The following is a 14,186-nucleotide window of genomic DNA, read 5'->3' on the forward strand; positions in this document are numbered from 1 at the left end:
CCCAAGGCCATTCCAGCAGCTGCAAGTGGAGGAGTGGGGAATCGAACCTGGTTCTCCCTGATAAGAGTCCACTCACTTAACCACTATGGCTGACCCAAGGCCATTCCAGCAGGTGCAAGTGGAGGAGTGGGGAATCAAATCCGGTTCTCCCAGATAAGAGAGCTCTGGCTGACCCAAGGCCATTCCAGCAGCTGCAAGTGGAGGACTGGGGAATCAAACCTGGTTCTCCCAGATAAGAGAGCTATGGCTGACCCAAGGCCATTCCAGCAGGTGCAAGTGGAGGAGTGGGGAATCAAACCTGGTTCTCCCAGATAAGAGTCCACTCACTTAACCACTTTGGCTGACCCAAGGCCGTTTCAGCAGCTGCACGTGGAGGAGTGGGGAATCAAACCTGGTTCTCCCTGAAAAGAGTCCACTCACTTAACTACTATGGCTGACCAAGGTTATTCCAGCAGGTGCATGTAGAGGAGTGGGGAATCAAACCCGGTTCTCCCAGATAAGAGTCTGCATACTTAACCACTATGGCTGACCCAAGGCCGTTCCGGCAGCTGCAAGTGGAGGATTGAGGAATCAAACCAGGTTCTCCCAGATAAAAGTCCATGCACTTAACCACTACACCAAGCTGGCTATTATGCAGATTGGAGGACTATTAGTGTATTGTTTCTACTATTCTGTGTTGGTAAACCTTTGTATTGACTTTTGCTAACTGCCTTCATTACATTTACTGTGATTTATTTTGTCTCCCATGGTCTCTCTAGTTTCTATACTGAAACAGACCACTAAGGTCAGGATTGTCTACTCAGATTGACTGCGGCTCACCAGCGTCTTAGGGTCTTTCACATCATGTATCGCCTGCTCCTTTGAACAGGAGATTCCAAGGATCGAACCTCAGACCTTTTCTGCTGATTCACTGCCCCTGCATACTAAAGACTTAGGCAGGTTAAATGTTAATTCTGTCTCTCCAGGGAATTCTGGGAACTCTCGATTTAGAAGTCAACATGTAAGAAGCAGCTGTCTATGTCCTCAAATTACAGTTTTTTTGGAAAAAGCCATGACAGTAAATCATTACAAAAATCAACTTCTACTCTGGTTTGTAGATATGCTGTTAGAGCACAGAGGGCAACACCAACTCACCTTTGTAGGATTCAAGTTTCTGTTTTAGGAAATGGCATTCTTCCACAATCTTGTCCTCTATGGTCCTCTTGCCCATTCCGTAGTCACGCAACGTGGTTAACATAAACCGCCGCATCACCTTCCAGTTCTCACCGTGAGAAAAAATAACTCCTGAAATGAAGCAAAGGGCTGGTTTCAAGAACTGGCAGGACCCTTATGGGTTTTGATTCACAAAATCCAGGAAGCGCTTAGAAGGAGGATCTGCAAGCTGTAGGGCAGGGGTTCCCAACCCCTGGTCCATGGACTAGTACCACTCCGTGGCCTGTTAACAACTGGTCCATGACCAAGAGAGAGATCTTGGGGTCGTGGTAGATAACTCACTGAAAATGTCAAGACAGTGTGCGTTTGCAATATATATATATATATATATATATATATATATATATATATATATATATATATATATATATATATTGGCCACTGTGTGACACAGAGTGTTGGACTGGATGGGCCATTGGCCTGATCCAACATGGCTTCTCTTCTGTTCTTATGTGTTCTGTTCTGTTCTTATGTGACACAGAGTGTTGGACTGGATTGGCAACATGGCTTCTCTTATGTTCTTCTGTGACAGAGAGTGTTGGACTGGATGAGCCATTGGCCTGAACCAATATGGCTTCTCTTACGTTCATATGTGACACAGAGTGTTGGACTGGATGAGCCATTGGCCTGAACCAACATGGCTTCTCTTACGTGCATATGTGACACAGAGTGTTGGACTGGATGGGCCATTGGCCTGATGCAACACGGCTTCTCTTATGTTCTTCTGTGACAGAGAGTGTTGGACTGGATGAGCCATTGGCCTGAACCAATATGGCTTCTCTTACGTTCATATGTGACACAGAGTGTTGGACTGGATGGGCCATTGGCCTGATCCAACATGTCTTCTCTTCTGTTCTTATGTGACACAGAGTGTTGGACTGGATGGGCCATTGGCCTGATCTAACATGGCTTCTCTTATGTTCTTATGAGTTGTACAATTATTTCATTATATATTACAATGTAGTAAGAAGAAGAAGACATTGGATTTATATCCCACCCTCCACTCCAAATTTGAGTCTCAGAGTGATTCACTATCACCTTTACCTTCTTCCCCCACAACAAACACCCTGTGAGCTGGGTGGGGCTGAGAGAGATCTCACAGAAGCTGCCCTTTCAAGGACGTCTCTGCGAGAGCTATGACTGGCCCAAGGCCATTCCAGCAGCTGCAAGTGAAGGAGTGGGGAATCAAACCTGGTTCCTCCAGATAAGAGTCCACACATTTAACCACCACATCAAAATAAAGTGCACAGTTGTATTATCCCAAAACCATCAACACCCCCCCCCAGGTCCATGGAAAAATTATCTTCCACAAAACCAGTCCCTGGTGCCCAAAAGGTTGGGGACCACTGCTGTAGGGAACCCAGGATGAAGACATGCCTTGGGTCTTTATGTGATCTATTTACAGATGCATACGGTGTGAAGCAGGGGTGGAATTCTAGCAGGAGCTCCTTTGCATATTAGGCCACACACCCCTGATGTAGCCAATCCTCCAAGAGCTTACCAAAAAAAGCCTGGTGTGAAGGGTGGATCCAACACAATGGGGTGAATCCAACCCTTCTCCAAGGAGCCTTCCGCCAGTGTAAGGAGGCTTTGTCCAGCTCCAGAGCAGGGTTTCTCAAACTTTTTTCCCCTGTGGCCCGGTTATTTTTACACTTCTCCTTTGTGGCCTACTAAAATTTGGAGGTGGAGCCAGGAGACTTTGGGGGTGGAGCCAGGAGACAGGAAAGCCTGTCTCTTTCTTCTATAGAGGTCTCCAAGGAAAACAGAGCTCAGGCTTTGCAGCTTGTGTCAGTCTTCAAGCCTAGCTTTTCTCTGCATAACAGAGAGGCAGAAAAGGAAGGAAGCAGAGCAGAGCTCATGCTTTGCTGGCAGTGGGGCTAGTTTTGGCTATTCTGGTGACCCAGTATTGAGGCTTCCATGGCCCGGTACAGGGTCGCGACCCTGCAAATGGGAAACACTGCTCCAGGGGAAAAGCCACTTAATTTGGAGGAAGGTCCTTGGGAGGAAAGCTTCCAACTTAGGTCAGTGGTGTGGAAGGACAGAGGTAGGTGCTACCCCAATACCACAGAAAGGATGGGGCAGGCTTTCCCCCACTGCAACATTTACCTTCATTTGTACCATTTTGGTTTTTTACCTCTGGCTACTCCCTGAATAAAATTAAGACTTGAGGATAAGGTTGCTAATCCCCAGGTGGGGTAAACTGGAAAGAAAACACTGTGGAATTAACAAGCTTTGAAACAGATGCACATGAATAGCCAATTCATTGGAACTAATCAAAACCAATGATCAAACAGAAATCAAAGTGGCTCAAAAGAGCTCAAAAGCTCAGCTATTATTTCTCTAGTTCTAAAGAGATACTTTCAATGCTGTGATTCTCTCAACGCATATCACAGCGCTGAAAATATCTCCTTGGAACTAGAGAAACGATAGCTGAACTTTGAGCTTTGTTGAGCCAATTGGATTTCTGTTTGACAATTGTTTTTGATTAGTTCCAATGAATTGGCTATATAAAGTATTTATGTTAATTTGTTTCAAAGCTTGTAAATTTCGCAGTGTTTTCTTTCTAGTTTACCCAATCTGTACACTGTGGTTTCCTGTTTGATCTAATCCTCCTGTTTGATGATCCTCTGCCCCCTGTTTGATGGGGGCAGAGGATCCCCTGGTTTGGAAGCACTCCCCCCACTTCAGGGTCATCAGAAAGCAGGAGGAGGGAAGGGAAATGTCTTCTGGGCACTCCATTATTCCCTATGGAAACTGATTTCCATTGGGTATAATGGAGAATTGATCTGGGGGTATCTGGGACTCTGGGGAGGCTGTTTTTTTGAGTTAGAGGCACCAAACTTGCAGCATAGCATCCAGTGCCTCTCCCCAAAATACCCTCCAAGTTTCAAAAAGATTGGACTCGGGGGTCCAATTCTATGAGCCCCAGAAAAAGTTGCCCCTATCCTTCATTATTTCCAACGAAGGAAAGGAATTTAAAAGGTGTGTGGTCCCTTTAAATGTGATGGCCAGAACTCCCTTTGGAGTTCGATTATGCTTGTCACAATCTTGTTCCCGGCTCCACCCCTAAAGTCTTCTGGCTCCACCCCCAAAGTCCCCAGATATTTCTTGAATTGGACTTGGCAACCTTACTTGAGGAGCAAGAGTTCCCCATCTAGGCCAGGATGAAGATTAACAGTTGTTTGATCTGCAGAAATCAACTGGTGAATGTTTTCACACATGGTGATAAATTTTTTCCACCTTCTAATGCCTGCAGATCTATATATAAGGGCTGAAAAGTTGGCAAACTGTTTTCAAGCTGTTGATTAAACCAGCCTACATCTATAGACTTGGGTGGGAAAACCACACTTTGCATATCTCGTAGGACAGGGGTGTCAAACATGCAGCCTGGGGGCCAAATCAGGCCCCCAGAGGGCTCTTATCAGGTCCCTGAGCAACTGGCTGTCATCTGCTTCCTTCTGCATCACAGTTTGCTTTTCCAGTCTTGCTCAATTGCACAGGAGCTACAGAGCAAAACTTCTATTTTCTCTATTGGCTGGAGTTCTTCCCTTGAGGAGGAGAGAGAAGGATAGCTTGCTTTGCCAGGCTCTCTCAATCACACAGCAGAGCTACTGAGCCAAGCCTCTCTTCCTTCTATTGGCTGAGGCTCCTCCCCATCCTGGCCCCCTGGGGAAGGAAGGAAAGAGTTAGAGCTTCCTTTGCCCTGTTCCCTAGATCACATGGGAGAGATACAAAGAAAGGGCACCTTTAAGACCAATGAGTGCTAATGTTTTAAGCATGTTTTATTTTAAGTGTTTAAAAATATTTAGGTAGTATTTGTGTGCTTTATAACATTTATATCTCTGCTACCTGGCCATGAGGGTGGCTCAGGCTGAGTCATCTGAAGCTGAATCCAATGAAGACAGAGGTCCTTTGCTTGAGTTGTGGTGGTCTGGGAAGGGAAATCCCTCTACCAGCTTTCGATGGGGCACCACTGATATCGGCGCCCAAAGTCAGAAGCTACTGGAGCCCACATTGCCAATGGAGGCCCAGACAGCAGCCACTGCAAAATCCACCTTTTTCCAACTTAGGAGAGCACGACAATTGGTCCCCTTTCTGGAGCGCAGCGACCTAGCAACTGTGATCCATGCAACAGTCACCTCAAGACTATACTACTGTAATGCTCTCTACATGGGGCTGTTTTGGATCCAGAAACTGCAGTTGGTGCAGAACGCAGCAGCCAGGCTGTTATTGAGTCTCTCTATACGGGAGCACATACAGCCAAGGCTGCAGGAACTGCACTGGCTGCCAATAGTATTCCGGATTCACTACAAAGTGCTGGTTATTACCTTTAAAGCCCTATATGCTGAAGACCTGTCTACCTTAGGGACCGTCTCTCCCCACATGTTTCCCAGAGGGTACTTAGATCTGGATCGCAGAATTTACTGTCAATCCCCGGGCCAAGGGAGGCAAGGCTGAAGGCTACCAGAGAAAGAGCCTTTTCAATTGCTGCCCCCCACTGGTGGAACCAACTCCCAGAAGATGTAAGGGTCTTGCGGAACCTTGCCCAGTTCTGCAAGGCCTGTAAAACAGCTCTATTTCGACTTGCCTTTAGTTAAACTACAGTATAAGTAGATGCCCAACATCGCTGAATGTAATGGTACCAACGCTAGCACCAAAAATTGTTTTTAAAATTGTTTTAAATTATTTTAAACTATTTTAAATCATTTTTAAATTGTTAATTGATTATGATTAATGGCCCCCCACTGGTGGAATCAGCTACCGGAGGAAGTTCGAGCCCTGTGGGACTTTAACCAGTTCCGCAGGGCTTGCAAAACCACCCTCTTTCTGCAGGCTTATAAGGAACCCTGAAAGCGACATCTAGCAATCGGAATATTCCTTACTGAATGTAACACCTTAACTTATTGTAGTTTTAAAAATTTTATGTAACTGTTTTTAAATGTGTTTATTAATCGTATTTTACAATTGCTTTGTATAATAATCATGGTATATACCATGTCCTGTTAGCCGCCCTGAGCCTGCTTCAGCGAGGAGGGCGGGATATAAATAAATTATTATTATTATTATTATTATTATTATTATTATTATTATTATTATTATTATTATTATTATTATTATTATTATTATTATTATTATTATAATTATTATTATTATTATTATTATTATAATTATTATTATTATTATTATTTTAATTTTAATTGTTTGCTTTGGGTTTGATTGTTGTTAGCCACCCTGAGCCTGCTTCGGCAGGGAGGGTGGGATATAAATGCGAGGAATAAATAAAATAATAAATAAATTCCATTTTATGACACACATGGCCCGGCCCAACAAGGTCTCGTTTAGGTCAGATCCGGCCCTCGTAAGAAATGAGTCTGACACCCCTCTCCTAGGATAATTGGCTATGGTCATGCTTATGTAAGCGAGACTTTCTATTATTCCAAAGACGTCCTCACCGTAGCCTTTTGCAAACTCTTCAAACAATGGGACGATGGGCCTCTCTGCAAAGGCGTCTGCCTGGTTCACCAAGGCCTCCTTTACCGTCTCATAGCCTGTCAGAACGACCATGTTCTGGGATCCCAGTTGGAAGCTGAAGACAGGACCATACCGCTTTGATAGCTGAAATGCAATTTTAAATAGTGAAAAAAGATAGGTAAGGTCTTTGGGAACACAACCAGAAAAACACCAGTTAAGAACCAATTTAATATGCTGACATGTCCGAAAATTCCTTTTTTTTTTCATAATTGTCAAAATGCTTGGCATAAGAATCTAGGTGTATTTCTATCTGAAGTACAATGTGGTCGTATTTGGAATACTGCTGTATACACATCACCTGCTTTTAATATTAGGCTCCAAATATATAAGGTGATTTCTAGATGGTACCTAACCCCTGCTCAACTCTCGCACTCAATCCCTGACCTGCCCCCACATTGTTGGAAAGGTTGTAGTTCTAAGGCAACCTTTTTCATGCTTCGTGGTCTTGCCCTGTGATTACCATTTTTTGGGAAACAGGCAATTCAGGAAATTTTTAAGATCACAGGTGTTAAGATTCCATTTTCTCCAAGTTTGATTCTTCTAAATCTATGGGAATCTGGTTCTGCCTCAAAACTCGTCTTCCACCTTCTCCTCTGGTACCAGAGGCACCAAATGGCACCCAAAGTCGGCTGGTGCAAAGGAATGCAGGGAGGGGACCAGGAGGTCAAAAAAAAAAAAAAACCCAGAACCCATTCCTTGTAGCCTTCTGCCAACACTGCTCCCTAACTGGAGCTTTGTTGGGAACTAACGGCTCCCCAAAACCACTTGGTACGGCCCGTCTCGGCACTGACTGCTCGAGACACTACTGCCTCGCTTCGCCGGAACCAGAAACCATTTCTATATAATGACTGCATTTAAAAACTGTAATTGTTTTAATTGCTTTATGGTTTTATTGTTTTATTGTGGATATTTAATGTTGTTTTTAGGCGCCCGGAGCCTGCTTTGGTGGGGAGGGCAGGATATAAATGCAATAAATAAATAAATAAATAAATACAGCAGCTAAAGCGGTCATCGCTTGTCAATGGAAAGATGTGCAGTCTCCCAATATTTAGGTTTGGTATGTCAACTTCTGGGATTATTTCACTATTGATAAGATCACTGAAGAGGTGCAGTCAGATGCTATAACACCTCAATATAAGTCTGTAATGGAAAAGCGGTCGCCTTTTTTAAGAATTCATTTCGCTAATTATTTAACTTATATGTAATTTAACTTATATGCTCTCTAACACTGATCATGCTTTACAGAGTTCTGAGGGAACCCATATAACACAAACCCTATGAGTGGCACAGAAAGAACAGAAAAAAAATGTTTACCTGGGACATGGTTCTATAAGGCCTCTTCAGGTCTACGAGGTGGAGATTTCCAATGAGGGGCCATGGTCTTGGTCCTGGAGGGAGATTTTCCTTGCTGGTGTTCCAGAAATTGCCCGTTTTCAAAAAGAATGCCACCGAAAGGACAAATAGCAACAACAGGGAAACTGGATCCAATAAATCCATGCCCTGAGAAATGGCCCAAAGTGATTCCAAGGAGCGTGGTAAAACACAATTTGATCTAGGACAGTCTCAGCTAAAAGGAGCAGAATAAATAGTCATTCTGCCTCCTGTTAACACCACTAGTAAATCAATGATAACTCTCCTATAAAATAGAATCTACCCTTCCTCCCCTTCCAGCTTCTTAGCTGTAATAATTTAATCCATCCATAATGGTTTAGTCTTTCCTTTACTTATTATGTAGGTGGCTGGTGTCTAGCTCCTTAGAAGAAAGCTTTGCAGAACAGGTTTTAATACTTTGAACTCCTTTCTGAAGACCCAGCACTTGAAACTGGCAGATTTGTCTCATTAGTTCTGCCAGTTCTGAGAATGGCTTTGCCGAATCCTCTTGGAGAACTAGTGCACCGAATTTTTCATGTGTCTTAAGAACGGCTTGAATTCTCCTCCCATTGAACTCCTTGCCGACATTTTGCTATCGATGCTATGAATTGCTTTTAATTCTTCCCTGCAATCCCGTCAGGGATTGAAAGGGGTTTGTTCGTTTCTGCAGTGTGTTACATGACTGATTTGCAAATCATGGTACATTTTTGTATGGATTATGTAAGTTCTGCCAGTTTTGAGAATAGCTTTGCCGAATCCTCTTGGAGAACTAGTGCACTGAATTTTTCATGTGTGTTACGAACTGCTTGAATTCTCCTCCCATTGAATTCCTTGCTGACATTTTGCTGTTGATGGTATTAATTGCTTTTTAATTCTTCACTGCAATCCTGTCAGGTTTGTTTGTTTCTGCAGTGTGGTACTGGACTGATTTGCACATCGTGATACACTTTTGTATGGATTGTGTAAGTTTATCTGTGATGGCTAAGAGTGGCTGGGGAAAGTTAATCTTCCATTAATTGCTGCATTGTATCAGGCCTACAACCCATGATGACATTCTCTAGATGCCCCTTTCCTATCACACAGAGGCCCTTTTGCTTGCCTACAAATATACCTTGGTTGGTGACTGAACAACTCCAGTCATTCAGTTGTCTGCATTTTAGTCTGGTTTTCAACATGGTTTGGGGACACAGGCAGCCTTGATAACACTAACCGGAGCAGAGGCAGTGGTAGTGGAACCCGCTGCTTCTTTCAGAAGCACTCTTCACTGAGAGGGGTACTGAGAGCACTTTGCTCTGAGGGCACTGTCCTTACTTAGACAACTGGTTTCAGAAGGTCTAGAACAATCTTTCCTCTAATAAGTTCCACAGTATTCTGAGCAGAAATTCTACCTCAAGAGTGAAAAAGACCTAGTAGCATTAAAGTAGTGGGTGAGTCTTCTGTTTAAACCAATTTATTGTAATATATTGTAATAACATATCTTCATTTGTCCTTAAATGTTCATACACATATATAACATTTTCCCCACCCACCCCTTTTGTGACCCCCAGCAGTGCATGCCCCCTTATCAAACGTCCCCGTAATCTAATTTGTTATAAGGTAATAAACTTTGTCTACTAGAAAATCTTTCTCCGAACATCTCAAAAGTTATAATCTGTCTTCATGATATTTCTTCTTAGTCATTAGAAATAAGAAAAAAAAGGTTATAATCCAATAATCATGTCTTTTAAACTGTAATCCATACATCGTTTCTTTATAAATTAATCATTGTCAAAGAACACCAAACGTCCTTTAACGTTCCATTGTTTTTAAGAACATAAGAACATAAGAGAAGCCATGTTAGATTAGGCCAATGGCCCATCCAGTCCAACATTCTGTGTCACACAGCGGCCAAATATATATATATATATATATATATATATATATATATATATATATATATATATATATATATATATATATATATATATATATATATATATATATACACACACACACACACACACACACACTGTGGCTAATAGCCACTGATGGACCTCTGCTCCATATTTTTATCTAACCCCCTCTTGAAGGTGGCCATGCTTGTGGCCGCCACCACCTCCTGTGGCAGTGAATTCCACATGTTAATCACCCTTTGGGTGAAGAAGTACTTCCTTTTATCCGTTTTAACCTGTCTGCTCAGCAATTTCATCGAATGCCCACGAGTTCTCGTATTGTGAGAAAGGGAGAAAAGTACTTCTTTCTCTACTTTCTCCATCCCGTGCATTATCTTGTAAACCTCTATCATGTCATTTTCAATGTATTTTTGAAACCTCTATCATGTCATATTGTAAACCTCTATCATGTCATTTTCAATGTATTTCAATTGTATACATTTTCAATGTATTTTTGAAACGTTACCCCAAGTAGTGGGCGAGTCTTCATTGGATTATCGCATAAAATTAGAGCGTTTTTTTTAGAAGATTCCACCACCTTGTAAAAATCTCAGAATAAATTCTTTTAATTATATTTAAACTTTAAGAATAATTTAAACATAAGAGGAAATAGAATCAACTCAAATCTCACCCACCCCTTTCAACTATATTGGTAGACCTGTCCTCTGGAGAACAGGTCTACCTTTTCCTTCACATTATGTTGGTAGACCTGGCCTTCAGAGAACAAATCTACCCACCCCCTTCCACTATATTGGTAGACCTGGCCTCTGCAGAACAGGTCTACCTATTCCTTCACATTATGTTGGTAGACCTGGCCTTCAGAGTACAAATTACCCACCCCCTTCCACTATATTGGTAGACCTGTTCTCTGGAGTACAGGTCTACCTATTCCTTCACATTATGTTGGTAGACCTGGCCTCAGGAGAACCAGTCTAACCACCTCAGTCCACTATATTGGTAGGCCTGGCCTTGAACCATTGCCCTGCACTGAGTCTCAGAAGACGTACCAGAACTTAGGGGGTGGGGGAACTCTTGCAGTCTTCTTCAGTTTTGGTGGGAGAGTTGTTGTTTTTTTAGTGAAATATGATAACCAGCATTACAAGCCAAGTGTAACAGAAGAGGAACAAAAGAGCCATGCCTCCCCAAAAGAGCCCCCCTGCCATGCAAGATGCTCTGTGCGATGACATCACCCAGAAGTGACATCATTGCGGCAGGTACATTGCATCAGGGATGCTCTAGGATTCGCTGTAAAACTTTATGGTACCATGAAGTTTCACCATGAATCCTAGAGTGTCCCTGGCATGATGTCCCTGGCATGATAACATCACTTCTGGGTGATGTCACTGCATTGTACGGACTTTGTGCCCTAGAGAAGAGTCCCCCTGCTGCAACAGCCGAGGAACTTGGCAACCGTAGCCAGGCCCAAAGCCTTCCTCACTGAAAGGGGCTTTTCCTTGTGTCTTGTATGAGGAAAAAGGCCAGAAACAGGCCAGAGTGGAATGGCTGAAATCAGTGGCTGGTATCCAATGGTATCAAGGGATTCCTGCAAACAGACTGTAACTTTCTTTTCTTCTAATGCAGCCCATGTCTCAGACTGTGGGAAAATATCTTTCTACCCCCAGACATGCTTCATTCGTTCCAAACCAGTAGATGTACTTCTTGGCTCTCTTTCTCAGCTAGGGATGCCAACCTTCAGGTGAGACCTGAGGATTCTCTAGACTACAGAGATTAATTCCACTGGAGAAAATAGAGGCTTTGCCGTGTGGACTCTGTGCCTCAGTTGGGTTCCTGTTCTCTTCAGGCTTCACCCCAAAACCTCCAGGAGCTTTCCAACCTGGATCTGGCAACCCTATTCTCGACTAGGGTTGCCAATCCCCAGGTGGGGGCAGGGGATCCCTCGGTTTGGAGGTCCTCCCCCCGCTTCAGGGTCGTCAGAAAGCAGGGGGAGGGGAGGGAAATGTCTGCTGGGAACTCTATTATTCCCTATGGAGATTTATTCCCATAGAAAATCATGGAGGATTGATCCGTGGGTATCTGGGGCTCTGGGGGGGCTGTTTTTTGGAGTAGAGGCACCAAATTTTCAGTATAGCATCTAGTGCCTCTCCCCAAAAGACCTGCCAAGTTTCAAAAAGTTTGGACCAGGGGGTCCAATTCTATGAGCCCCCCCAAAAAGTGCCCCTATCGTTCATTATTTCCTATGGAAGTTAGGCATTGAAAAGGTGTGCCGTCACTTTAAATGTGAGGGCCAGAGCTCCCTTTGGGGTTCAATTATGCTTGTCACAGCCTTGATCTTGGCTCCACCCCTAATGTCTCCTGGCTCCACCCCCAAAGTCCCCAGATATTTCTTGAATTGGACTTGGCAACCCTATTCTCGACCCCCAAAATTGTTTCACAAATAAGTCACTTGGGTTTGCTTTCTCATTCAATGAACTCTAGGTCTTTGTTTTGCAGACCATATCATTGCTGAAACAAGTTCCAGAGTTAGTGAAACAACTAAGCAAATCTAGAGACCTGATGGAGTTGTGAAGCAGGTCTAAGGCCCAAAACATAGCAGGAATGAAATATATTTGTTTTGTCTACATATCTGAGACAGTTGGATGGATCTCACTTAGAAGTGAATGTTACACTACACCCAACATTGCTGTTGTCTTGCTGACTCAAAGGGATTTGTAAATTGTCAACACAAGAAATCACAGAAGCAATATTGGTTTATTTATTTATTTCTGCAGTAAATGACTCAAGATGTGAAGGGCAAATTCTGAACCACATTAAGTCTCTGATCTAGCTGGTGGGGCATGTGAAGAGTTGAAGTGGGTGAGAAACCACAGACAAAGGAGGAGGAGAAAGGAGGAGGAGGAGGAGAAGGAGGAGAAGGAGAAAGAAGAAGACGTTTATACCCCACCCTTCACTGCCCAAAAGAGTCTTGAAGCATCTTACAATCACCTTCTCTTCCTCTCCCCACAAAAGAAACCTCATGAAGTAGGTGGGGCTGAGAGAGCTCTTGAGAGAATTGTGCCTGACCCAAGGTCACCCAGCTTGCTTCATGTGGAGGAGGGGTGGGGAATCAAACACGGTTCTCTAGATAAGTCCTCTGTTCTCAAGCACCACATCACAGCTGATTCTGAAAAGGAGGGTGCTAGAAAAGAAGGGGAAGCTAAGCACTGCTTGATCTTAAGAACGGGGCAAAGCACAGATACTGAAGAGTATTGGAGGTGTTGTAAACCCAACTGCAGGGGTTAGGTCCAGGTCTTCTTTGGATGTCCCAGGGACTGGATGGAAAGTGAAACTCTGCAGGAGACTCACAAAGAAGAGGAAGAGCTCCATTTTGGCCAGGGTCTCTCCAACGCACATTCGCCGACCTGTAAGGAGGAGGAGGTGGAGAACATGATGATGATATTGGATTTATACCCTACACTCCACTCTGAATCTCAGAGTCTCAGAGCGGCTCACAATCTCCTTTACCTTCCTCCCCCACAACAGACACCCTATGAGGTGGGTAGGGCTCAGAGAGCTCTCACAGAAGCTGTCCTTTCAAGGACAACTCCTATGAGAGCTATGGCTGACCCAAGACCATTCCAGCAGCTGCAAGTGAAGGAGTGGGGAATCAAACCCAGTGCTCCCAGATAAGAGTCCACACACTTAACCACTACACCAAACTGAATACAGAAGGGTCAAGGAAGCCCTGTTCTTCTAAATACTTTTCTCCCATTTCCCCTAAGGAATGATGCCAAAACAATTGACCATGAAATACATAAACATGAAGACAGACGGAAGTATATAGCAACACAGTGATGAATAGTATTGAAGAATAACGCTAGTCTTGAATGGATGTGTCTAATGTCCAGCTGGGAAGAAGTTACCTGCAGAGAAAGGCAGGAAGGCATCTCTCTTGACAAACTTTCCTTCGGAATCAAGGAAGTGCTCCGGATAGAACTGAAGTGGTTTTTCCCACTGAGATTCATCGTACAGCACTGAGTGCAGCAATGGAATGATATATGTTCCCTGAGAAATCAAAGAAATTAGTAATTGAAGACATACTATGGTCATATGAAGCTGCCTTCTACTGAATCAGACCCTCGGTCTATCAAAGCCAGTATTGTCTACTCAGACTGGCAGCAGCTCTCCAGGGTCTCAAGCTGA

The 14,186-nt window shown here is 43.6% G+C and overlaps 1 protein-coding gene across 1 annotated transcript in view; it reads right to left on the reverse strand.

Moving 5' to 3' along the window:
* The window catches only part of LOC132585434 (uncharacterized), a 52,615-nt gene that overhangs the window by 11,305 nt on the left and 27,124 nt on the right, over positions 1 to 14,186 (reverse strand). The window contains 5 exon segments of the mRNA XM_060257325.1: positions 1,135 to 1,284; positions 6,666 to 6,828; positions 8,059 to 8,306; positions 13,220 to 13,405; positions 13,907 to 14,048. Of these exon segments, the coding sequence (XP_060113308.1) occupies positions 1,135 to 1,284; positions 6,666 to 6,828; positions 8,059 to 8,306; positions 13,220 to 13,405; positions 13,907 to 14,048 (889 nt within the window).

Source organism: Heteronotia binoei, chromosome 1, assembly GCF_032191835.1.
Source record: "Heteronotia binoei isolate CCM8104 ecotype False Entrance Well chromosome 1, APGP_CSIRO_Hbin_v1, whole genome shotgun sequence".
In the NCBI taxonomy this organism is placed as follows: domain Eukaryota; kingdom Metazoa; phylum Chordata; class Lepidosauria; order Squamata; family Gekkonidae; genus Heteronotia; species Heteronotia binoei.